The sequence below is a fragment of the Bos grunniens genome, chromosome 23 (genome assembly GCF_055505025.1).
Source record: "Bos grunniens cultivar Pamir isolate PY7600 chromosome 23, Bosgru_T2T1.0, whole genome shotgun sequence".
Taxonomy (NCBI): Eukaryota; Metazoa; Chordata; class Mammalia; order Artiodactyla; family Bovidae; genus Bos; species Bos grunniens.
In genome coordinates, this window is record NC_141187.1 from 14,725,204 (window position 1) to 14,753,170 (window position 27,967).

General features: G+C 41.6%; 1 protein-coding gene across 1 annotated transcript in view; it reads right to left on the bottom strand.

The window, feature by feature from the left end:
* KIF6 (kinesin family member 6) overlaps positions 1–27,967 on the bottom strand; it is a 410,786-nt gene that overhangs the window by 229,708 nt on the left and 153,111 nt on the right. The window contains 4 exon segments of the mRNA XM_086369695.1: positions 1,541–1,644; positions 10,157–10,243; positions 11,171–11,314; positions 23,377–23,583. Of these exon segments, the coding sequence (XP_086225821.1) occupies positions 1,541–1,644; positions 10,157–10,243; positions 11,171–11,314; positions 23,377–23,583 (542 nt within the window).

A 27,967-nucleotide genomic window follows, 5' to 3' on the forward strand; every position in this document is an offset into this window, starting at 1 on the left:
GCAACCTACTCCAGTACTCTTGCCTAGAAAATCCCATGGATGGAGGAGCCTGATGTAGCACCCCATAATACCGTCTCCTGTACGACAAATTTCCTATATTTAATTCCTGCTGTTGAGAGGCCTAGAATGCTTTTGTTTTCCTGACTGGATACTGATTTGAAGATCAAAACTCTGAAGAGGCACCTTCAAAAATAATATTGGGTAAGCCCTTTCTTTATGGCTTCCCAGGTGGCTCAGTGGTAAAGAATCCGCCTGCCAAGCAGGAGATGCAGGTTCCATCCCTGGGTTAGGAAGATCCCTGCAGGAATAGAATGGCAACCCACTCCAGTGTTCTTGCCTGGAGAATCCCATGGACAGAGGAGCCTGGTGGGCTACAGTCCACAGGGTCGCAAAGAGTCGGACATGACTTAGCAACTAAACAACAGCAAGCCCTTTCTCTGCAGGGCTGGGAGCACCATAATGAAGGAATTTGAAACTTGGGTTTCTCAGTATCTAAGCTATCCCAGGTTATTTCAAGGAGTGACATGAAATTCTTTAAAATGTGAATTCTGGCAGTATATTTCATCTTAATCTCATATATGTCATGAAGCAGTTTTGTAAGGAAAGCCTTAGGGGCCTATCACATTATTAAACACAGTGTTTTAAAATGAGGAAATGCTATCCCAGAGGAGGAAGGCTTGGCGTATAACAGAAACCTTGCTTAAGGCTTCTCAAACTTTAGCCCTGCATTCAGGGGCAGCCATGAAGTTGTTTAAAGAAAATACTTGCACTGCCTGTTAGTTACCATTTTCTCTGTTGAGAAAGGGTCATGAGAAATGACAGTAAACCTTCAGAAAAAGCTTGTGTAGCTTGTTTCTCTGAAACAGAGAGTACCACTGCCTGCTGAGCCCAGTCCATTGTTATCACTTCACAAATGCTTAATAAACAGCACAGAAGCAACAAGAGAGCCCGCCGTGGTGGCTCGTGATCAGAGCAAGAACTCGAGCCACGCTGTGCCCTTGGCATGCCATATGGCTGCAAGTCTAAAGGCTCTGAGAAATGCCGCACTTGTATGAAGTCCTGAATACCTGCTTTCATTCCCATTTCGAGTGTTTGAACTGTAATATATGGGCCATCTATTTATTAAAGGAGAGAGCTTACTTTGGCATGGGATAAATTGGTGCTTGCAGCAAGATGCTGTTTAATACAAAGGACGTTTCTGGAATTCCTTTCAGATCTGAGATCCACAGCTTACAGAGTGTGTGGCGGATACATTTAAAAGTTGTGTGACTATTATATGATCCTTTTTCTTCAGCTGGCATGAGAAGGATACTCCCATCCTCTCCACGCTCTGTTCTTTTCTTCCTCAAAGCTGAGGCGGCAAAAACACTGCCAGCCTTATGCAGCTTTTCATGGAAAGCCGCCACTCTTCACTGGCGCCTACATGCAATTTCAGACTGTCCCAGGAGACCTTCGCGCTTTGAGGTGAATTCATAACATTAGGGCCAACACAGAAGTTAACACAAACTTGCACTGTTAAAGAAAAAGTCTACAGGCTTACTGAAGGAGCTCTGCTTCCGTGAGTGCCTCTGTCCTCTGCTCCCCAGTGACAATGGCCAGTTCATCCTTCAGTTCCTGGATTTCCTTTTGTAGGCGTATAATCATCTGAAATGGCAAGGCAGGAGCATAAATGTCAGCTCCTCAATGAGGGGACTATGTGACACATCTTTTAAAAAGACACATTTTAAAATTATGAACAAAAATGTACAGAGAAGGATACCAAAGGCACTCTTGTACTTACCACCTCGCTTTGTTAAATCTTATCATTTGGTCAAAATAGTTCTAGAATTTTTCTTAACAAATATAACATTACTCATGGAACCTGGAGGCCCTTACTCCTGTTTCCTTCTGTCCTTCCTTGAGTGACTGCGATCCTGCATTTAGTGGGTAGCATTTCCCTGCATGTTTTAAATATTTACTCCGTAGGTATAGGTATGACTGTAAATGATAGATATCATTTTGCATGCCTTACACTTAATGTAAATGCTATTACACTGCATGTAAGTGCAACTTGGTCTTTCTTCCTCACACTACATTTGGAGATTATTTATATTGTTTCGTGTGGTTCTAGTTCATGAATTTTCATGGATGTATAGTATTTCAATAAAGGACCACATCACAACGGATGTATTTACATCTCCGGGACATTATGGACATTGGAATTTTACCTTTGCTATTACGAACAGTGTTGCGGTGAACACTATAGATCTCTGGGCACATCCAAGTTTCTCTGTAGAGTACCTGCAGAGTAAGTGCAGCTTCCCTTTATTATATGTTGCTAAACTGCTCTTCAAAATCGTTGTATAAATTTATATTCTCATCAATTATATATGTAAGTTCCTGCTTCCCCACATTTTGGTCACTACTAGGTAGTATTGCCAGACACTAATTTTGCCAATTTGGTAGGTGTAAAATGGTCTCTTTTCTAGTTCTAATCTGTGTTTTCATAATTATTGGTGAGGTTCATGATCATCGTTGTAAATGTAAGTTGACTGTTTGAGTTTCCTCTTCTGTGAATTTCTTATTCACCATCTTGCCCATGTTTCAGTTGAATTGTTTTTCTTTTCCTTACGGATTTTCAGGCTTCTTTATATATTCAGGATGTGAACCCTTTGTAAGTTTTATGCAATGCCTGTATTTTCTCCCAATCTATGTCATGCTTTCCACTTTGTGGTGTTCTTTCTGTGAAACAAAAGTTTTAAATTTCAAGGCAATTTCATTATCAACTTATTTTGTTATGAGTTGCATTTCTGTGTTTTCTTTGAGAACATCTATTTTACCTAAAGCCATAGCAATATTCTCCTACAGTGTATGCGCATGCTCAGCACATGTCTGACTCTTTGCAATTCTGTGGACTGTAGCCCTCCAGGCTCCTCTGTCCATGGAATTTTCCAGGCAATAATACTGGAGGGGGTTACTATTTCCTCCTCCAGGGAATCTTCCAGACCCAGGAATCGAACCCGAGTCTTTTGTGTCTCCTGCATTGAAGGTGGATTCTTCACCACTGTGCCACCTGGGAAGCCTGTATTTCTCTAGAAGTTCTTTAAAAAGTATTAAAGTTTTGCTTTTTACATTTAGGTTGATTTTACTTTATAGGAAGTATAAGATATGGATCTAATTTTAATTTTTTTATGGCCAACCATGCAAGATTTGCTATTACAATTCTGTTATGTATTTCCACATATAAGACTTGTCTTTTTCTAGGCTATTGGTTAAAAACATTTGTCTACTTGACTATACGCATGGTAATACCACATTTTAATTCCTGTATCTTAAGAAATTTTGGCATCTAGATAGAACAAACCCTTTCCATGTTGTTCTCTTCTAAAATAGACTTGGCTATTCTTGATCATATGCTCTTTCATATAAATTTTAGACTTGGCTTGTAAAATTCTATCAAAGACTCTCCTCAAATTTCAACTGTAAATAAATTTGAGTAAAAGGTTAATTTGATAAGTAATTAAAGTAATCCTAATGAATCACTGGGCTTCCTGGTGGCTCAGTGGTAACGAATCTGCCTGTCGATGTAGGAGATGCAGGTTTGATCCCTGGATTGGGAAGATCTCCTGGAGAAGGAAATGACAATCCACTCCAGGATTTTTGCCCAGAAGATCCCATAGACAGAGGAGCCTGGTGGGCTACATGTCAATGGGGTCGCAAGAGCTGGACACAACTTAGTGAGTAAGCAGCACAGCATAATGAATCATTACATCCACAAACATGGTACGGCTTTCCATTGATTCCTTTCAATACAGATTTACAGTTTTCTCTATAAATACCGTATACATCTTTAATTAGATTTTGTCCCTAGAACTTTATAAAGTTTTTGTTGCTACTATAAATGAAATTTTTATAAAATTGCATTTTCTAATTAGTGGCTTTTGATGTATAGGAAGGCAATTCCTTTTTATGGATTGTATAACAAATACTTTTCTGAACATTATTTTGGTTATCATTTTTTTTGTTATCGAACACCTGGATGTCCTTTTTCTTCTTGGCTTCACTGGGTCTTCATTGCTGACTGTGGGCTTTTCTCTAGTTGTGGCAAGTGGTGGCTGCTCTCTTCTTGGAGTATGCAAGTAGAGAGTAGCCGCCTCTCCTTTTCATTGTGGTGGCTTCTCACTGCAGAGCACAGGCTCTAGGGCACAGGGACGGAGGAGTTGTGGTGCACAGGCTTAACTGCCCCTCAACATGAGGAATCTTCCTTCCACAAGACCAGGGATTAGACCTGTGTCTCCTTCATTGGTAGGCAGATTCTTAACCACTGGACCACCAGGCAAGTCCCACTACTGGATGCTCTAGATGAGCAATCAAATAGTCCACCAGTAATGACCGATATTCTTTTCAAATCCTCATAAATTTTAAAAAAAATTGTCTCTTTCCTAGCCAGAAACTCCAAGTACAGTGCTTAAGACATTCTTGTCATATTCCTTTTAACATTTCACTTTTAAAATGTTTGCTGTAGTTTTTGATTGATACCCTTAATCACTCTAAGGATGTTCGCTTATATTCATAGTTTGATGAGCCTTTTCAAACTATGGATGAATGTTTAATGTTATCAAATGTTTTTTTTCTGTAGCTAATGATGTGATGATACAACTTTTTTAATTAATTTTTAATTCATGTGATTTTACATTTTAGTAGGAACTACTTCAGATAAACAAAGAGCTATAAATAATACCTTGTCCCTACTTCTAAGCTTAAGTGAACATTCAGGTACTGACTACTTCAGTTCAGTTCAGTTGCTCAGTTGGGTCTGACTCTTGGTGACCCCATGAACCATAGCATGCCAGGCCTCCCTGTCCATCACCACCTTCAGGAGTCCACGCAAACCCATGTCTATTGTGTCGGTGATGCCATCCAACCATCTCATCCTCCATCGTTCCTTTCTCCTCCTGCCCTCAATCTTTCCCAGCATCAGGGTCTTTTCAAATGAGTCAGCTCTTCGCATCAGGTGGCCAAAGTATTGGAGTTGCAGCTTCAACATCAGTCCTTCCAATGAACACCCAGGACTGATCTTCTTTAGGATGGACTGGTTGGATCTCCTTGCAGTCCAAGGGACTCTCAAGAGTCTTCTCCAACACCACAGTTCAAAAGCATCAATTCTTCTGTGCTCAGCTTTCTTTATAGTCCAACTCTCACATCCATACATGACCACAGGAAAAACCATAGCCTTGACTAGATGAACCTTTGTTGGCAAAGTAATGTCTTTGCTTTTGTATATGCTGTCTAGGTTGGTCATAACTTTCCTTCCAACGAGTAAGCGTCTTTTAATTTCATGGCTGCAATCACCATCTGCACTGATTTTGGAGCCCAGAAAAATAAAGTCAGCCACTGTTTCCCCATCTATTTGCCATAAAGTGATGGGACCAGATGCCATGAGCTTAGTTTTCTGAGCTTTAAGCCAACTTTTTCACTCTCCTCGTTCACCTTCATCAAGAGGCTTTTTAGTTCCTCTTCACTTTCTGCCCTAAGGGTGGTGTCATCTGCATATCTGAGGCTATTGATATTTCTCCCGGCAATCTTGATTCCAGCTTGTACTTCCTCAAGCCCAGCATTTCTTATGATGTACTCTGCATAGAAGTTAAATAAGCAGGGTGACAATATACAGCCTTGACGTACTCCTTTCCTATTTGGAACCAGTCTGTTGTTTCATGTCCAGTTCTAACTGTTGTTTCCTGACATGCATACAGGTTTCTCAGGAGGCAGGTCAGGTGGTCTGGTATTCCCATCTCTTTCCGAATTTTCCACAATTTATTGTGATCCACACAGTCAAAGGCTTCGGCATAGTCAATAAAGCAGAAATAGATGTTTTTCTGGAACTCTCTTGCTTTTTCGATGATCCAGCAGATGTTGGCAATTTGATCTCTGGTTCCTCTGCCTTTTCTAAAAACCAGCTTGAATATCTGGAATTTCACAATTCACATGTTGCTGAAGCCTTAGCTTAAGAAATAAAACACTGCAGGCTCTTGGGAAGCCCTTACCCCTGTAGAGCTTTCCCTAAATGAATCTCCCACTACCACTACCCTAAATCTGGTGTTTATTTTTCCCATCCAGTTGTGTTCTGGGTGGTTTTGAGGACAATTTTTCAACTGTCACTTGTGTTTCAGAAAAGCTCTGTACATCAAATAAAGAACAGTAGTGTCAGTTTTTAGAAGCAATTATAAGACATCAGAAAAAAACACTTGTCAATTACTAGATTATTCTGCTCCAGGAAGACCTCAACATTTGTTCAATTATCAGCTATTAGCTTTTGACTCCTGATTTCTCGTTTCACTAAATCTCTCACAGACCTACATCAAACACATGATAATGTTCATCTTTCTTCAAATTCCTCAAGTTCCTTCAAAGAAAAGTCTCTGCAGCCAAATTTGAAGGGAAAAACCTCAAATGTCTAATATGTTTATTTGTCTTTAGTTAGGAAGTAATTTTTGTCTTCAGGCTAATAAGCCCACTCCTGTCTTTCTCATTCTGCACAGTAATGTTACAGGGTGGCTGGCAGGGTCAGAACAGCAGAGGGATTCATCCTAGGCATTCAGTTCCACTTGTCTTAGGCCTTTGCACTGTGTCTCCTTTTTTCAGGGGGGTAGGGCGGTGCCCTGTGATGCTGGTATGTGAGCAGGGGCTGGCCTGGAAAAAGGGACGTTCCTCACTCATTGGTTTCTCCAGAAGAGAATTCCATCAGGTGAGTTCAGGCTCCCGGAGGCAAGAAGGACAAAATGGTCAGTCCTACTATTCTTCTCTCCTCCTTTTCCTCTACGCTTTGATGGAATGATTTCAGGGAAGGAAGGGCAAACGCTCAAGAGGAAGTAATAATATGGGTAATGGATGAATTCAAGATTTTCATTTTTTGGAATTTGAGAAATTTGTAAATTAAGCACCACTGAAAAGATTTCAGATGTTTTTCTTTTTTAAAAAGTAATGTATACTACCAAACTTTTGCACTCAGGCTTCTCTATGGTGGTCCAACTCTCACATCCATATATGACTACTGGAAAAACCATAGCTTTGAAAATATGGACTTTTGTCAGCAAAGTAATGTCTCTGCTTTTTAAGACGCTGTCAAGGCTTGTCTAGGCTTTTGAACTGTGGTGTTGGAGAAGACTCTTGAGAGTCCCTTGGACTGCAAGGAGATCCAACCAATCCATCCTAAAGGAAATCAGTCCTCCTGAATATTAATTGGATGGACTGATGCTGAAGCTGAAACTCCAATAATTTGGCCACCTGATGCGAAGAGCCCACTCATTAGAAAAGACCCTGATGCTGGGAAAGATTGATGGCAGGAGAAGAAGGGGACGACAGAGGATGAGATGGTTGGGTGGCATCACCGACTCAACTGACATGAGTTTGAGTAAACTCTGGGAGTTGGTGATGGACAGGGAGGCCTGGCGTGCTGCAGTCCCTGGGGTTGCAAGGAGTCGGACATGACTGAGTTACTGAACTGATCTGAACTGAGGCTTGTCATAGCTTTTCTTCCAAGGACCAAGCATCTTTTAATTTCATGGCTGCAGTCACCATCTGCAGAGATTTTGGAGCCCAAGAATATAAAGTCTGTCACTGTTTCCATTGTTTTCTCATCTATTTGCCATGAAGTGATGGGACCGGATGCCATGATCTTCGCTTTTTGAATGTTGAGATTTAAGCCAGCTTTTTCACTCTCCTCTTTCACTTTCATCAAGAGGCTCTTTAGTTCCTCTTCGCTTTATACCTTAAGGGTGGTATCATCTGCATATCTGAGGTTATTGATATTTCTCCCGGCAATCTTGATTCCAGCTTGTGATTCATTTAGCCCTGCATTTTGCATGATGTACTCTGCATATAAGTTAAATAAGCAGGGTGACAATATACAGACTTGACGTACTTCTTTTCCTATTTGGAACCAGTCCATTGTTCCATGTCTGGTTCTAACTGTTGCTTTTTGACCTCCATACAGGTTTCTCAGGAGGCAGGTAAGGTGGTCTGGTATTCCCATCTCTTGAAGAATTTTTCAGTTTGAGCTTTCCAGTTAAAGACTTCAGTATAGTCAATGAAGCAGAAGTAGATGTTTTTCTGGAATTCTCTTATTTTTTCTGTGACTCAGTGGATGTTGGTAATTTGATCTCTGGTTCCTCTACCTTTTCCAAATCCAACTTGAATATCTGGAAGTTCTTGGTTCACATACTGTTGAAGCCTAGCTTGGAGGATTCTGAGCATTACTTTGCTAGCACATGAAATGAGTGAAATTTGCTGTAGTTTGAACATTCTTTGGCACTGTGCTTCTTTGGGATTGGAATGAAAACTGAGCTTTTCCAGTCCTGTGGCCACTGCTGAGTTTTCCAAATTTGCTGGCATATTGAGTGCAGCACTTTCACAGCATCATCTTTCAGGATTTGAAATAGCTCATCTGGAATTCCATCACCTCCACTACCTTTGTTTGTAGTGATGCTTCCTAAGGCCCACTTGACTTCACACTCTAAGATGTCTGACTCTAGGTGAGTGATTATACCATTGTGATTATCTGAGTCATTAAAATCTTTTTTGTGTAGTTCTGTGTATTCTTGCCACCTCTTCTTAATATCTTCTGCTTCTGTTAAGTCTACACCGTTTCTGTCTTCTGTGCCCATCTTTCCATAAAGAAGGCTGAGCACTGAAGAATTGATGCTTTTGAACTGTGGTGCTGGGAAAGATTCTTGAGAATCCCTTGGACTGCAAGGAGATCCAACCAGTCCATCCTAAAGCAAATCAGTCCTGAATATTCACTGGACAGATTGATGCTTAAGCTGAAACTCCAATACTTTGGCCACCTGATGTGAACAGCCCATTCATTAGAAAAGACCTGGAAGCTGGGAAAGATTGAAGGCAGGAGGAGAAGGGGATGACAGAGGACAAGATGGTTGGATGGCATCATTGACTCAATGGACAAGAGTTTGAGCAAACTCCAGAAGATGGTGAAGGACAGGGCAGCCTGGCTTGCTCCAGTCCATGGGTTCGCAATGAGTTGGACATAACTGAGCAACTAAACAACAACCAAGCTTACCCTAGTTTATTTTCTAGAGAAATCTTTTTTTTTTTTTTTTTTTTAAAGGGAGTGATTTAAAAAGTAGTATAATCTTAATTTTGGAGTGTTACAAAATTGAGATACTGTATTTCAACATTTTCCATGTTGGTACAAATTAATTCCTTGTTTTATTTTATTTGCAGAAGAAGACTAACAAAAGAAATAAAACATATCTGCATTTATAATGAGTAGCTGAATCAGGTAACTTACAAATATCTTTCCTTAAATAAAGTACTTTGATAAAGAAGAATGAACTGTTATAAACATAGAGGCTTGGCCATTTTTTCCATGGATCCAACCAACTACTAACTTTTTAAAATCTCTAGAATAAGTAACAGAACAATTATGCAGAATACTATTCTATTTAATAACCACTGAAAGGCTAGGACCTTTCTAGAAATAGACTTGTGTATGATTTCACGTCCGTTCTCAGGACTCTCAGTGCATCTGACAGGGGGCTGTAGATAAGAGCACAGGCCCTGGGCTCACACTGCCTGTGTCTGAGTCCTGTTCTGTGACCTATTAGCAGTGCAACTCAGATCAAATCACTAAATGTTCCCGTGCCCCGCTTTTGTCACCTATAAGGTAGAGGAAAGTGAAAGTGAAAGTCGCTCAGTCATGTCCAACTCTTTGCAACCCCATGGACTATACAGTCCATGGAATTCTCCAGGCCAGAATACTAGAGTGGTAGTCTTTCCCTTCTTTAGGGGATCTTCCCGACACAGGGATCAAACCCAGGTCTCTCACAGTGGGGGTGAATTCTTTACCAGCTAAGCCACCAGGGGAGCCCAAGAATACTGGGGTGGGTAGCCTATTCCTTTTCCAGCAGATCTTCCCGACCCAGGAATTGAACCGGGGTCTTCTGCATTGCAGGTGGATTCTTTACCAACTGAGATACCAGGGCAGCTCAAGGCAGAGGAAGAGATGGCATCTACTCAGGAGGCTGTCGTGAGAATTAAATGATTTTACACGTTTCCAGTATTTAGAACATTGCCTGGTAATGGGAAGTGAGTGCCCCCAGGCTTTAGCTAAGCTGTTACATACTTTGATTTTTTTTTAACATAGTTAAAAGTTGCTTACCAATTTGGGATCAATTTCTTCATTAAGAACGGCTTCGTTCTTTATGAGTGCCACTCGTTGTGCAAATCTGCAGGTAGATATAGACTCCTGAGAAAGCAAGATTATGTCCTTCAAGTGTTATTGCAAATAGAGAGAAAACAACTTCTGCTCACAGGAAAAATGCATACAACAGTTCATAAAACACAATGAGGAAACAGGCTTCCAAATTAGGAAGCTTTGCCCCAGAAATTTATTTTTCATTAAAGTTTTGTTTGAGCTTAATAAAATGACCAATGCCCAAAGTGTGGAAGATCTGAGGTTCTAAGTGACAATTGGCGTATGATTTTCTACTTTTCTGTCAAACCAGAACCACACAATACAAAGCAGAATCATAGCAGGTACCACCATCCATAAGCATCAAAGGGTACAAAATAAATATCTGTAACGGGCCCCAAAGAGAGGCTTTCCACAGTATCTCACAATGCACTTGGGACTGGGCCTTGTTTGGGGAGACACCTGGGTGCTTTCCATTTTCCTCTCTTAGAGAAAGTCTGAATCCCATTCATTAAACTGAAATTCTGTAAAACACCAGCTGGCTCTAAAGCTACCTGGGACATTTGGCAGCCAGCCTCTACCAAGGCATCCTGGCGTTGGGCTCAGAGACACATCTAGGCTCACATCTTGGTGATGTCTCCAAGGCATCTAAGCAACCAGGAGAAGGGTGGGTCAGGAGAAGCTGATGGGTCTCCTCTCCCAGGTCTCCAGCCAAGGCAAATAACCCATAAGCAGGTCTTCCAAAACATGTATATGAAGTTTTCTGCAAACCATCCCATGCTAGGTGAACTCAGTTCTGAAAAGGGGGAATTTCAGAGCTGGCACATAACCCAAGGCTCTGAACTCTGCCGGCCTCTTTACCTCTGATGGCACACCCCAGCCCAGCTGAAAAGATGGAGACCCACCCAGGACCATCAACTCCATCTCACAGACTAGCACAAACACTCAGACTAAGATCTCTGGAAAGAAGAACCAACGTACATCTATATTCCTTTTCTCTAAAGAGAGCGTGGCGATCATGGTCGTCATGCAGTTCCCTCCCAGGCTGTCTCTCAGGACGCTGGTCATCATGGAGTTCCGATACGGAATGTGTGAGCGGTGCTTTTCTGAGAGGGCGATGATAACCTGTGGGGAAGGAGAGAAACAGCAGCATTAACTTAGCAGAAAATGCGCAGCTGACAAAAAACTGATACAAAATGCAGTGACCCCCAAACTGGGCTCAGGATAATCTTAACAATAGTCAGTACAGTCATGGTGAAGAGGAAATGAAGCAAACAGAGCAAGACCTGTCCAAGACAAAGCCTGGAATTGCTGGACAGATGATATAGCTTGTACAGAATTGTATATATTATTATCGTCTTTTTCAGTCACTGGGAAATTTATATTAAAAACTCAAGGGTAAATCACGCCAGATTTTAAAAATTCAACCAAAACTGGTCTGAATGCCTCTTCGTCAAGGTAAGAGAGACAGAACACTGAATCAGAACCACAAGAGGAAACAGACCCCAAATTCTGGCATCAGATTGTCCAGGTTCAGATTCCAGCCTTCCAAGGCATGTCATTCAACACTTCGGCTTCAATCTCCTCATCTGCCAAACATGGAAAAGACAGTACTCACCCTGTGAGTAGTTGGGATGATTAGAAGAGTTCAAATGCACAAATTACTTGGAGTAGAACTAGCCCATAATAAATGCTGTATGCGTGTTTCCTTTCACTGTTAAGTGATGGGCAAGAGGACCTTGATTGAGCTAGAACCTGCTCATCTTGCTCCTCAGGAGTGTCTTCGGTACTTAACAGGAAGGTAGTAGATGAACGTTTGGGAGATGGATGAAGAGATGGTGTGGGCTGTCCCCAAGGGAAGCCACCAGGGTTTCAGGGGTTTCTGGGGAAGATGAATCCAGTGCCAGGATGCCCACTGCAAAGCACCAGGAATAAATCACCCACAGATGTGACATGTGATTTCAGGGGAATCACCGGGTCCTGGCTTCTGAGAATTCTGCCAACACCTGCCAATGCTCTAGTCTTCCCTCTTCCCTGGTGTGTAATTTTCATCACCAGAACTTTCTCTATTCCTTTAGTTACAAAATAAGATGGGAGCATTGCTTTTAAAGGATGCTTTTAGCAAAATCATGTAATGATACCACTTGTCCTCCTTTAAACGAATGACCACAGGTTTTACCAGGAATCAGAAATCCCGTGAGATTTTCTCAAAAACCACTTTTCCACTCTGAGAAATGGACCCTCCCACCTTATCCTTTTGTTCCAAACATCTACCCAGCTTCTTCTCCCTGCCTTTGATCTGAGCTGATGGCTACACACCCTTCTTCTAGGTGTAAGCAGCCTGTATGCCCCACCCCTAAATCCCCCTCACATCCCACCCTTCTTGCTGTTACTGCCTGGCCCTTGCCCAAGTCCAGCCCTCTGTCCCCTCCCTGTTCTCCTCTCACCTATTCTGCTCCTAAAATTAACCCCTTTCTTTGCATTAATTTCTCTCTCTCTCACCTGGATCACACCCATCCTGCAAGCCACAACAGTCCTAGACTAAGATGGATCTTGCCAAGGTCACCAGTGACCCCAGTGAATGAAGAGCACTGACCACTATGTTACTAGACCTCTGGTTTGAGGAAGGCATCAACATGGGTATTCACTGCCTCTTTCAGGAAACTTTATTCATGTGGTAATCAGGCTATCACACTTTTCTGGGTTTTATTTTTCTTTAAAAACTAGTTAATGAATGTTTCTTTATCTTCTTTCCAAATGCTTCTTTATCTTCACCTCAATCTATTGAAGTGCTCCAAGGCTCCAGTCCTGGGTCCTCATTTCTTTATTATCTATAGTCTCTCCCTGTGTAATCTCATCCAATTCCTTGGTTTTAAATATTAGGTTGGCCAGAAAGTTCATTCAGGTTTTTCCATAACATGCAATGGAAAAACCTGAATGAACTTTTTGGCCAACTCAATATAACCATGTCCTGATGTCTCCCCAGCTTACAGCATCAGCCACTGCCCCTTCCCTGAGCTACTATCCTTGTGGCAACTCTGTATCTCCACCTGGATGTCTGTTCCTGACTTTCTCTCTCCTTTACTGCCAGTCTCATTCTTTCTCAGATTTTACCCATTATTATTAGTGGCCCCACCATCCACCTATGGCACAGTCCAAAACTCTAGGCATCATTCTTGAATCCCCCAATTCCAATATCCAATTTCTGTTAGGTTTACCTGCAAGATACACCCAGGATTGGGCCACTTTCCCCACCTCTTTTGCCACTATGACAGTTCAGGCCACCATTGTCCCTTCCTTGGACAACTGCTCCAGGGTCTGAACCAGTCTCCTTGCTTCTCCTTGTGCCCCCCGTGGTCTCCTCTCTGCAGAGCAGTCAGAGGCATATTTATAAAATGTAAGTTACATCTGGTCGCTGTCCTGCTTACAGCCTCCCATGTACTTGGTATGATGATCCAAGCCCTGTCTGCAAGTTCCTGTCCACCCGTCTGACCTCCTCTCCTATGGTGCTTTCATGGACCACACTGGCTTTGCTCTTGCTGTACCAGGCCAAATGTCTCAGCCTTCGAACTTGTTTCTTTTAACCCGAGATGCTCTTGCCCCAGACTTTCTTACATCTTCCTGCTTCTTACCAGTCAAGTCTTTGCTCAAGTTTTATTTCCTCACCAGGGTTTCCCCTGAACTTTCTATCAAAAGTAACACTCCAATATCCAGGTTCTTAGTCTACGCTATTTTTCCTCAAGTAATTTTATTCATTTATTATTTGGTCAAACAAGTAAATTTTATTCATTTAATTGTTTGTTATCTGCTTCCCTGCTAGACTTTCTGCTCCACAAGGCAGAAATAAAACACTTGGTTTCTCTTGTCCATGGCTCCATCCCCACTGCCAAGAGCAGTGACAGTAAACAGCAGTGTGGCAGAAACTAAGCTGTCTTCTTCAGCTCTCATGACAGCCCCCGATCTAGTCCTGCTTCCTGCTGCTGCTAAGTCACTTCAGTCGTGTCCAACTCTGTGCGACTCCATAGACGGAAGCCCACCAGGCTCCCCCGTCCCTGGGATTCTCCAGGCAAGAGTACTGGAGTGGGTTGCCATTGCCTTCTCCAGTGCATGAAAGTGAAAAGTGAAAGTGAAGTCACTCAGTCGAGTCCGACTCTCAGCGACCCCATGGACTGCAGCCTACCAGGCTCCTCCATCCATGGGATTTTTCCAGGCAAAAGTACTGGAGTGGGGTGCCATTGCCTTCTCCGGTCCTGCTTCCTACAAAATGTCATTTCCTAGTCTCTCCTACAGCTCACAGTTTGCATGAGACCTACCTCCATCAAGCAGACACCCCTGTGTGGGATTTGGGGGTGAGTAAATGGGAGTGGTCCTCTTCATGGATCACAGTCTTGTTGTGGAAAGGGGCTTGCATAACTCAGTGAAGCTATGAGCCATGCCGTGCAGAGTCACCCAAGACAGACAGTCATAGTGAACAGTTCTGACACAATGTGGTCCACTAGAGGAGGGAATGGCAAACCACTCCAGGACTCTTGTCACAAGAACCCCATGAGCAGTATGAAAAGGCAAAAAGACGTGAAACTGGAAGATGAGTCTGCAGTCAGAAGATGTCCAATATGCGCCTGGGGAAGAGTGGAGGGCAATCACTAATAGCTCCAGAAAGAATGAAGCAGCTGGGCCAAAGTGGAAATGACGCTCAGTTGTGGATGTGTCTGGTGGTGACTGTAAAGTCCAGTGCTGTAAGAACAATACTGCATAGGAATCTGGAGTGTTAGGTCCATGATTCAAAGTAAATTGGACATGGTCAAGCAGGAGATGCCAAGATTGGATATCAACATCTTAGGAATCAGTGAACTAAAATGGATGGGAGTGGGTGAATTTAATTCAGATGACCATTATATTTACTACTGTGGGCAAGAATCCCTTAGAAGAAATGGAGTAGCCCTCATAATCAACAGAAGAGTCTGACCTCAAAAAACAACAGGAAGATCCCAGTTTATTTTCAAAGTGAACCATGTAACATCCCAGCAACCCAAGTCTATGCCCCAACCACTGATGCCCAAGAAGCTGAAGTTGACCAGTTCTATGAAGATCTACAAGACCTTCTAGAACTAATACCCAAAAACAGATGTTCTTTTTATCATAGGGGATTGGAATGCAAAAATAGGAAGTTGAGAAATACCAGCATAACAGGCAAGTTTGGCCTTAGAATACAAAATAAAGCAGGGCAAGGGAAAACAGTTTTATCAAGAGAACATGCTGGTCATAGCAAACACACTTTTCCAGCAACCCAAGAGACAACTGTACACATAGACATCAACAGATGGTCAATAATGAAATCAGATTGATTGTGTTCTTTGAAGCTGAAGATGAAAAAGCTCTATACAGTCAGCAAAAACAAGACGTGGAGCTGACTATGGCTGAGATCATTAGCTCTTTTCTGCAAAATTCAGGTTTAATTTGAAGAAAGTAGGGAAAAATCACTAGGCCAGGTGACAAACAGATTCAAGGGATTAGATTTGGTAGGGAGAGTGCTTGAAGAACTACGCACAGAGGTTCGTAACATAGTACAGAATGACTAAAACCACCCCCAAGAAAAAGAAATGCAAGAAGGCCAAGTGGTTGTCTGAGGAGGCTTTACAAATAGCTGAGAAAAGAAGAGAAGTGACAGGCAAGGGAGAAAAAAAAGATACACCCATCACAACATAGAGTTTTAGAGAACAGCAAGGAGAGATAATAAGAGAGATTTGGAAAACTCAGCAATGGCCACAGGACTGGAAAAGGCCAGTTTTCATTCCAGTCCCAAAGAAGGGCAATGCCACAGAATGTTCAAACTACCATACAATTGCGCTCATTTCTCATGCTAGTAAGGGTATGCTCCAAAATCGTTCAAGCTAGGTTTCAGCAGTTTGTGAACCAAGAACTTCCAGATGTACAAACTGGGTTTAGAAAGTGCAGAGGAACCAGAGATTAAGTTGCCAACATCCATTGGCATAGAGAAAGCAAAGGAATTCCAGAAAAACATCTACTTCTGCTTCATTCATTATGCAAAAGCTTAGTGAATCCACTGTATGGATCACAATGAACTGTGGAAAATTCTTAAAGAATTGGGAATACCAGACCACCTTACCTGTCTCCTGAGAAATCTGTGTGTGGGTCAAGAAGCAACAGCTAGAACCTTACATGGGACAACTGACTGGTTCAAAATTGGAAAAAGAGTATGACAAAGCTGTATATTGTCACCCTGCTTATTTAACTTATATGCAGAGTACATCATGCAAAATGCCAGGCTTGATGAATCACAAGCTGGAATCAAGATTGCAAGGAGAAAGATCAACCTAAGATATGCAAATAATACCCCTCTAATGACAGAAAGTGAAGAGGAACTATTTCTTGAGGAGAGTGAAAAACCTGGTTTAAAATTCAACATTCAGAAAACTAAGATCATGGCATCTGGTCCTAACTTCAAGGCAAATAGAAGAGGAAAAAGTGGAAGCAGTGACAGATTTTATTTTCTTGGGCTCCAAAATCACTGTGGATTGTGACTGCAGCCATGGAATTAAGGTTGCTTGCTCCTTGGAAGGAAAGTTATGACAAGCCTATACAGCATATTAAAAAGCAGAGACATCATTTTGCTGACAAAGATCCATATAGGCAAAGCTATGGTTTTCCCAGTAGTCATCTATGGATGTGCTGGGCCACAAAGAAGTCTGGGTGCTGAAGAATTGGTGCTTTTGAACTGTGGTGCTGGAGAAGACTCTTGAGAGTCCCTTGAAATGCAAGGAGATCAAACCAGTCGATCCTAAAGGAAATCAAGCCTGAATATTTATTGGAAGGACTGTTACTAAAGCTCCAGTCCCAATACTTTGGTCACTTGATGCAAAAGAGCTGACTCATTGGAAAAGACCCTGGGATGCTGGGAAAGATTGAAGGCAAAAGGAGAACGGGGTGGCAGAGGATGAGATGGTTAGATGGCATCACTGACTCAATGGACATGAATAAGAGCTAACTCTGGGAGATACTGGAGGACAGAGGAGCCTGGTGTGCTACAGAGTCAGACATGACTTAGTGACAGAACAACAACAGATGAGATTGGAGGCCATAAGTAGGAAGACCATTTTGCAGGAGATTAGTATGGCAGTGGCATCTGGTTCTTTCGAGGCAGCTACAGAGAAGGTTCTGAGAACTAGGACCTAATGTCCTACATATGCAGTGGTGATAACAGCAGTGTTTAACAGAGTCATTCAGAGCTCTGCTTAGAAGTCTCTCTCAGTTGCTCTGCTCCTAGCTGGGTCATACCCCGGCCCAGTTTTCTAATTTTTCTCGAGATTCTTTATGTTTCATAAACTCTCTGCCACTTAAATTAGCTAGAGTGAATTTCCCAGTTTGCAACTAAGAAATCTGAGTAATATAACACAATCTCAATACTTTTCTGTTAAATGAATATGAATGAATGAATGAGTGGCTTAATTAGTTTTACCTAGGAAAACTGTCAGGGTCATTAGTAGTAGATGTGGGAAAACTAAGTGTCAGTGTAAGTGGAAGGAAAGTAAGGAATATGGTGGACTACAGTCTGACAGGCAAGGTGGTAGCATGGGGCGCTGAGTAGAGCTCTGGATCCTAAGAACCAGGGGACAAATACCTGAAACAGGCAAGGATGACCCAAACACCAAATACAAGACCAAACAGGTGCTGGTCTGACAGATATGCAGAGAGGGTAGCATACTGTTTATGAATCATCAGTTCATAATGATTCATCATTACTGTTTATGAATCATCAATTAAATACCTAAGAGTTTTCTAAGTACTTAGAGAACATAAAAAAGAAACAGTTATGTAACAAATTCAATAAATACTTTTAAAATGGTCCACATTAAGGCAAATCTTATAAAAAAAAATGAAACCTTTAAAAAAATAAAGAGCTCAGATGTCCATGGAAGATTATCCCCCGAGAAAACCGACAGAGTTACAACTAGCACGGCACAGTGAGCTTTCTCTCCTGAATGCAGCAAATCCAGTGGAAGCCAAGTGGAAAGAGACACTGAAAAAGTCCCACTCATGTTGGCTAACTGGCAGGGGTGACCCAGATTCTGATTTCTGTGCAAGTGCAGAGCAAACACTCTCTGTTTTCAGTGGTTTCGCACTTGATGTTTGGCCTGACAGAGACCCAGGGTCACTCGAGGAGTGCTTGAAGCTTCTGGTTGGAACAAGTATGCACAGCTCCTTCCTTTTTCTCCTAGGGCTCTATTTCTAGGGCCAAGATGTACCCTGTTATTGTGGCTTAAAATGTTTTCGAGGAGACTTTTTGGAAAAAGTACTACATACACAAGGAAAACTCCAAAACCAACAGTACTCGGGCACGCAGAAATTTACTTACTTCTGAGCATAATGAGGTACATTCAACTCAGAACGGCTGTGCCCTGCAAGCAGGTGTAAGGTCTTTCGGTATTGTCCAGGGAGCAGTTACAATCACATGGATTTTCTATACCAAGTGTGGGTTAATTCACGTAAGAATGGTTACCAAACTGTCTTTTCCTAGTCCATCTCCATCTTATATATTGAAACTGAGACAGAAAGGATGTCATTCGTCACCAACCTCTACATGAGTTTCTGTGATAGCTTTTCTCTTCCTGCACTTCGAGCACTTGTTTATACGCCTGGCTCTTTCACTGAATGACACGGTAGCACAGACTATTTCTCAATCATAAGTCGATCCCCATTGCCTAACGTAACTTGTAGCACCCAGTGGACACTCAATCACCATTTTCTGAATGGATGGATGAAGCTGATTAAACTAAATTGTGTTATACTTCCAGTCTCATAGCCTCATAATTAAGTCCTTCATAAGGAAACTTTCTTTATAAAAGTCCTTGAATTCTGTTATTTCATCAACAGTATCTGCTCATTCTTTTTATTATTCTCATTCCCAGGTATTCCTTGGTAGCCTCTCACTTGTCTGTGTAAAATTCCAATATTTGTCTACTGTCCTCTTACATTCTCTATGGCAGCAGCTTCTAGGTTTACTCAACCCCACATACCCATGTGCATACTCTGCATTTTTCCATATTTATGCTCTTCTTTCCTCGTTTGCTGATCTGTTCCTTCTCTCCCTCTCTCCATTATTTTATGCCATGACCTCCATGAAGACACTTGTACATCAGAGTAAAGAGCTAATGGCTGCAGCGATGCAGCCGGTGTCTATGAAACGGATAAGTTACATTTGGAGAGCCAAAAGCCAACAACATGTGAATGTTACCAGGACCCTGGGTGAGTCAATCCCCTGGTGGGAGCTAAGGGCCGACAGGCTCCCGGTTCTCACTGTCCGACATGCCCTGACCCCACCTCCTGGCTGGGCTCACTCCAACTCATCCCTCAGATCTCCGCTTTGCATCAGCCCCAAGAGAACTTGCATTAACTCTCCCCTCTCAGACTAAGTCCAGTCCCCCAGGACAAGCTCTTCTCGCCCCTTGGACTTGCTCTTCAGGCTCCCATCAGGATTACAGCCAGGTTTATTCTTATATTATATAAGTATCCTTATTTAGATTACTTATTCAAAGTGTGTCCCCCTCCACTGGACCGTGAGGACTTCAGGGCAAGGACCTTTTCCAGTTTTGTTCAGCGCTGTGCTCCAGGACCTAGCGCAGTCCTCGGCACATTATTGCTCCATATAAATATCTGTTAAATAAACTAGCTACACAGAAAATCAAATGCCACCATGACTACTTACATGAGGCTGATGGTACAAGAATTTTGAAGTGAAGAAAGGTAGGGAGAGGAAGAGTTTTAATAACAAGTAACAGCTTGCAAAGATTGTATAGAATGAATGAAGAAAAAAGAAAGGATTAGGAGCAGAATGTTTTTCTTGAGTGATTATAATTAGTGAAAATTTTGGTTCAACTAGCAAATATAAATACAATTTCACATGAATGGACAGATCTAATGGGAGTTAAAGGACAATGCTAACATCTGAAACAAGTAGGTATATTTTGAAAAAAAAGCACTTTGAATATAGTTCATTATGTTTTCATATCAGTGTTATATAAACATTCTGTAAAGTAAAAAGATCTGTTAAGTAAAATTAGAATGTAATATATGAGCAAGAAGGAGCCCAGGAATGCTGACTATTGTCAGAAACACTATCTGAACAACACACAGGCCTTAATCTCGGGGTGCTGCATTACTGGGGTTCATTTACTCAGAGCCCTATTGTGTGTGCCTTGTTCACAGAGAGTTCCCTTAGGTTTCTCTCAAACTACTTTCTCAGCCAACTTGGCCATTAGAAAGCATTTAACATCAGGACAACATCATTCTCAAAAGGGTTCATTAGGCAGCTTTAAAAAAAAAAAAGTATTTTTTGCCCAAATCTTTCAGTCTCCAACATTCATCAACAAATCATTCTGCCTTGCCAATGTTCTCTGTATTTCTCCACTCTAGCTTTTGATCATGTTTCTCTTTTTTTATTCTTGGAATTAGTTGCCATCCTTAACATTCAACTCACAGCGTTTATACTCACAGAGCTGAAAGGAACTTAAGAAATTTAATTCAATTCGCTCTTTTCAGAGAGAATTTTTTTTTTTCTGGAAGATTTATTTAGCAAAATTCAGATGAGCTTTCTTTGCCCTTGGAATAAAACTCAGAAATTAAAAATTGAGCATGCACTGGGACGGACTATAGTAAACCTGGAGTGGGGACAGGGAGGGAAGCTAGATAAATAGAACCATTGCAGGGTCAGAATCACCACCAGATGAAGTCACCACAAGTGGAAAAGATACTGGTCGTCTCCACATTATGGCCTCACAGCTAATCTACCAGCCCGAAACAAATAGGCCATGGAGGGTGTTTCTTATATTCATACCCACTACTAATTTTACAATAAAAACAATAAGCAAAGGTTTAAAAACAAAAAAAAGCATAGGCTTTGGAGTCAAGCAATTCGAGGTTCAAATCCTTATCTCACCACTAGCTACATGATCTTCGGAAGGCCTAGGGAGGACATGAGTTATAAAAACTGTAAGATGGGGGGTAATAACTAATACGTCCAGTGCTCAACTGTTCTCAGGTTTAAATGAAATGTTTATACAGAATTATAGTAGCTACCCCAATGTTGATAGCAGCATTATTCACAAGAGCCGAAAGGACACAAGAAGTCATGTTCATCAACAAAATAGGATATATTTATATCTACATTCCCCCTTCATGGATCATGGCCTTGTTGTGGTGAAGGGGCTTGTGCAACTCAATGAAGTTATGAGCCATGCCATGCAGGGCCACCCAAGACAGACAGGTCACAGTGGAGAGTTCTGACAAAACGTGGTCCACAGGAAGGAATGGCAACTCACTCCAGTATTCTTGCCTCAAAAATCCCATGAACAGTATGAAAAGGCAAAAAGATATGACACCAGAAGATAAGCCCTAGGTTCGTATGCTACTGAGGAAGAGCAGAGAGATACCTCTAGAATGAAACAGCTGGGGAAAAGTGGAAATGATGCTCTGTCATTCTGCTTATTTAACTTATATGCAGAGTACATTATGGGAAATGCTGGGCTAGATGAATCACAAGCTGGAATCAAGATTCCTGGGAGAAATATCAACAACCTCAGATATGCAAATGATACCACTCTAATGGCAGAAAGTGAAGAGGATGTAAAGAGTCTCTCGATAAGCATGAAAGAGGAGAGTAAAAAAGCTGGCTTAAAACTCAACTTAGTTCAAAAAACTAAGACCATGACATCTATTTGCCATGAAATGGTCCCATGGTAACTGCAGCCATGAAACTAAAAGACACTTGCTCCTTGGAAGGAAAGCTATGAAAAACCTAGGCAGCATATTAGAAAGCAGAGACATCACTTTGCCAACAAAAGTTTGTATAGTCAAAGCTATGGTTTATCCAGTAGTCATGTATGGATGTGAGAGTTGGACCATAAAGAAGGTTGAGTGTCAAAGAAGTGATGTTTTTGAACTGTGGTGTTGGAGAAGACTTTTGAGAGTCCTTTGGTCTACAAGGAGATCAAAGCAGTCAATCCTAAAGGAAATCAACTGTGAATATTCATTGGAAGGGCTGATGCTGAAGATGAAGTTCCAGAACTTTGGCTACCTGATGGGAAGAGCTGACTTATTGGAAAAGACCCTGATGCTGGGAAAGATTGAGGGTAGGAAGGGGGTGACAGAGGATGAGATGATTGGACAGCATCACTGACTCATTGAACATGAATTTGAGCAAACTCTGGGAGATACTGAAGGACAGGGAAGCCTGGCATGCTGCAGTCTATGGGGTTGCAGAGTCAGACATGATTTAGAGACTGAGCAACCACAATATCTACACTTCCACACTTTCAATGTAGAGGACGCAGATCAATCCCTGGTTGGGGAATTAAATCCCACATACCATGGAGCAACTAAGCCCGGGTGCCTCAACCACTGAAGCCAGAGTGCTCTGGAGCCTGTGCTGCAACTACCGAACCTCTGGGCCACAACTAGAGAGTCCATGCATTTCAACGAAAGAGCCCACGTGACACAGTGAAGATCCCACATGCCACAACTAAGACTCAGGGCAGCCAAATAAGTAAACAAGCACTTTAAAAAAGGAAGGACAGTCCAATACATGCAAAAACATGGATGGGTCTTGCAGTTATGCTAAGTGAAAGAAATCAGACACAAAAGGACAAACATCGTATAATTCTACTTACAGGAGTATATGGAATAGGCAAATTCATAGCAGCTGAAAGCAGAATAGGCATGATGGGGCTGGGAGTATAAAGAGATGGGCGTTACTGTTTAATGGGTACAGAGTTTCTGTTTGGGATTATGAGACTTCTGGAAATGGATGGTGGTGATGATTGTGCAACATTTTGAATGCACTTGATGTTGCTGAATTGTATGCTTAAAAATTAGCAAAGTGGTAAATGTTACATTATATATATATATATCACCACAATATAATATAATTTTACATCATGTATGTTTTATTTTGAGACACAAAACAGGGCCAAAATGCTAGTAGAATGCCTGATGCTATGTACATGGTCACAAGGAGGGAGATTCAAGAGGGAGGGGACATATATATATACCTAGGGCTGACTCATGGTGATGGCAGAAACCAATACAACATTGGAAAGCAATTATCCTCCAATTAAAAATAAATAACATTTATTAAAATGGTAGGTATAGGTCATCCTACCCCAACTGATTACCTGTTCTAAGTAATGCAGTGACAAGTTGATATACTTGGCCTCTGTCAGAAGCTGGCCTCCGACTCCAGTCTTGGCAACCCGCTCTGAGCCAGCCAGGTCCACCAAATGCAGCTTGGCGTGTCTCACTGTTGCAGATCCTGGTTCCTTGCTTGACAGGTGAATGGTGAAGATGCAGTGAGAACGGGTTGAAGCTTGGTTCATAGGAGTCTATAATAAATAAGTTGTAAAACAAATGCGAACAATGAGAATTTTGGAAGACTATCAACAGATTTACATGTATATTTCCACTGATAAGACATTTCCCGTGAAGTGAATACTTTCAAATGGAGTAAAGATGCTTGCAGCGGAGATCCTTAATATGAATTACTTTCAGTGTGTTACCTCCTGAATGACTGATAACAGATATGGGTGGGTTCATTCAGAAAGTGAGAGGTTGAGTGAGGCAAAGCTTGGGTCTTTTTAAACAATACGATAAGTTTACCCTGTTACACGACCACAGTCCATACCTTAACTTTGGCTGGCCATACTGAAAATGTTCATTGTGAATTTCATAAGAAAAGAGCTGGGAATGGGCACATTGAGAGAGTTCATTCCACAAATGTAAACACCATCCACAGGCAAGGATACCTAACATCACTGCTACTAGCCAACACGGAATTGGGGCTCCCACTCAAAAGAATAAACAAGGAAAAAATATGAGGCATAGTAATAGAAAAGAAGAAATTCAAGTGTCTTATACACAGAAAATACTGTGTTTACAAAGAGAATGCAAGAACATCTACAAATAAACTGTTAAGGACTAAAAAGATGAGCATGGTTGTTGGATGAAAGATAAATACGAGAAATCAGTAAAGTTCTAATAATCCAGCAACAATTAATCAGGAAATATATTATTCATAATAGCAACAAAGATGATGAGATAATAAGAGATTAATCTTATAAAAGATATGCAATTTACAAGGAAAATGATCAAATAATATTAAAGAGGACAAAATGGAAACCTGAAAAATTGAGGTGCCAGATATTAATATACCATTTCATGGATGAGAAAATCCAAAATTAATCTCTGTATTAATCTCTCTCTATTAAGCAATATATTCAATGCAATTGAAATACAAATGCTGTTGGTTTTGCTTACAGCGCAAAACAAATTAATTCTAAAAATGAGATGGGAGAGCAAATATTGAAAATAATCAAAACCAATTCTGTGAAAGAATAATAAGGAAAAGAGTCTTGTCTTGCTATATATCCAGGGATAATCATAACACTAGAGTAATTAAAACAGAGTGGTACTGCTGCAGGAGCAGATAACTAGGTCAGTGAAACATGCTATGCTCATTTAAGGAACTCTGCCTAAGTTCCTGGGTGACATCATAGCACAGAGGAGGAAGGATGGACTTATTAACAAATGGTGTTGGAATAATGGGCTGCTACTGCTAAGTCGCTTCAGTCGTGTCTGACTCTGTGCGACCCCATAGACGGCAGCCCATCAGGCTCCCTCGTCCCTGGGAGTCTCCAGGCAAGAACACTGGAGTGGGTTGCCATTGCCTTCTCCAATGCATGAAAGTGAAAAGTGAAAGTGAAGTCGCTCAGTCGTGTCTGACTCTTTGCAACCCCATGGACTGCAGCCCACCAGGCTCCTCCGTCCATGGGATTTTCCAGGCAAGAGTACTGGAGTGGGGTGCCATTGCCTTCTCCAGAATAATGGGCTATCTGTCTTGAAAATGTAAATTTAGATTGCTTTCTCACACTATACACATAAATAAATGCCAGAATGTATAAAGATTTATGTGCAAAATAACACAACTTCTTTTTTTTTACCTTTTAGTTTAGCAAAATGACTTATACAAGGCAAACATCCTGTTAACTACCTCCTAAGGCAATGGCACCCCACTCCAGGACTCTTGCCTGGAAAATCCCACAGATGGAGGAGCCTGGTGGGCTGCAGTCCATGGGGTCGCGAAGAGTTGGACATGACTGAGCGACTTCACTTTTCACATTTCACTTTCATGCATTGGAGAAGGAAATGGCAACCCACTCCAGTGTTCTTGCCTGGAGAATCCCAGGGACGGGAGCCTGGTGGGCTGCCATCTATGGGGTCGCACAGAGTCGGACACAACTGAAGCAACTTAGCAGCAGCAGCAGGTCAAACAACAATTCTGCCAGGCACCTCAGAAGACCCATCCTAATCCTCTCCCCAAAATAAACATTTTCTTCCCGACTCTGTAGTAATCCCTTTCTTAGGTTTCATTGGGTTTTATCACTTAAGTACGCATCCTTAGATACTATAGTTTTAGTTTTGTCCTTAGGTTTTTAGCTTGAGAAGTGTTGGATTCTCATTCCATCCACAGGTTCCCTTTCCACCCCTTGTTTCTTTTACAACGTATCTGCTGCAGAACTTGAGCCATTTGACCGAAGTTTCTCGGTCTGCGCTTTGCCAACTGCATACGTTCTCATGGCAGAGTTCAACTTGTCCTGTCAGCTCTATTTCTTGGGTATCAGCAGCGGGATCGAGGGCTTGACCAGACTTACGTCCTATCCCTTTAGCAAGACTACCAGTGGCGGTGCATCTTTTTATCAGGAGATGTACACAAGTCTGGTTGTTGCTTTTTTGAAGGAAATAACACAATTTTAACCTTAAAATATAGCAGCATATTGTAATCAACCCAAGGTAGTAATAGATAACCTATGAAAAAACATCAAACACAAAAATGAATGGATTTGAAATAGTTGATCAAATAATCCAAAATTAAAGAACTTCCGTGTGATGATATCTGCTGCTGCTGCTGTTCGGTAAATCAGTTGTGTCTGACCTTTTTCGACCCCATGGACTGCAGCTCGCCAGGCTCCTCTGTCCATGGGATTTCCCAGGCAAGAATCCTGGAGGGGGTTGCCATTTCCTTTTCCAGGGATCTTTCCAACCCAGGGATTGAACCGATGTCTGCTGCACTGGCAGGCGGATTCTTTACCACTGAGCCACTTGGGAAGCCATGATATCTACCATAAAGTTAAAAGACTGGGAGGTGATATTAGCAGTATATGTGGCTGACAAAAGACTAACATTTGAAATACAGAACCCCCACAAAACAATAAGAGAAAGACAACTCAGAAAACAATGAGCAAAGGATATAAATATGTATCCTATAAAAAGGAAACCTGAATACGGTCAACATGTCTTTGAAAAAATGCTCAGGCTTACAAATACTCAAGACAAGTAATTAAAATCCAATAATTAACTATTTCATTCACCTCCATCAGACCAGAAAAAATGTAAGAAATAAAGTCCAACAAAACAAGTATTTGTAAAGATATAAGGAAGTCGAAATATTATATACTGCTGGTAAGATTGCAAATTAAAACTCTCTTTTTTTTTTTTGAGAGAGAATTCCCTATGACCTGCAAGCCAGCAATAATAGACTGACCACTGGTCAGGCTCAGATGGTAAAGAATCTGCCTGCAATGCCGGAGACCCAGGTTGGGTCCCTGGGTCAGGAAGATCCCCTGGAGAAGGAAATGGCAACCCATTCCTGTATTCTGGCCTGGAGAATACCATGGACAGAAGAGCCCGGTCTGCTACAGTCTATGGGTGGCAAAGAGTTGGACATGACTGAGCAGTTAACACTTCATTTCACTTCACTAGGAGTATTTCCAAAAGGGAAACCTGGGCCGGGCACATTATAGGGGAAAGAGACAGAGGCAGAGGGAGACAGAGACAAAAGTCACTGCAGCACTGCTTAGGGCAGCAAGAAGGTGATGCAAGATGTACAACCTAAACGGACATCTTGCGGTGGAAAGATGAATAAGCTACAGAAGAGTAAAATGCAACAACTTTTGTGTAGGTTGACACTGATTTCTAAAACAGAATGTTGAGGGAAAATGGAAGGTTAATGATAAAAATACTATGACAAAACTTAGATAAGTAAGAAGGCAATAATATTTAAAAACATTAGCTCGTGGAGCCATAACCTAGGTCATTAAAAGTTTAGAAAACGGACTGAGAGGATACAGCAAATTAATGATAGTGGTTGCCTTTGTGAGAGATGACTTCATCCTTATCTGAAATATCCTATTTCTTTTATGTAAAAATTATCAGAAGCAAATAAATATCAGACATCTAAAAATATCTAAAATAAAAAGTATCTAAAAATATTCCAAAGGAATGTTCATATGCATAAAGCCATTCAGATCTCCACCTCTGCAAAATGGGATTTAACAAAAGAATTTCTATATGGATACACATGTATTCAGATAGGGTAACATATACGGATTCTTTCTGTAAATGTAAATTCTTGATGGACACCATTGTAGATTTATACCAACTAGCAAAATACATGGAGAAGGCAATGGCACCCCACCCTGGTACTCTTGCCTGGAAACCCCCATGGACAGAGGAGCCTGGCAGGCTGCAGTCCATGGGGTCACTAAGGGTTGGACATGACTGAGTGACTTCACTTTCACTTTCCACTTTCATGCATTGGAGAAGGAAATGGCAACCCACTCCAGTGTTCTTGCCTGGAGAATCCCAGGGACAGAGGAGCCTGGTGGGCTGCCGTCTATGGGGTCGCACAGAGTCGGACACGACTGAAGCAAC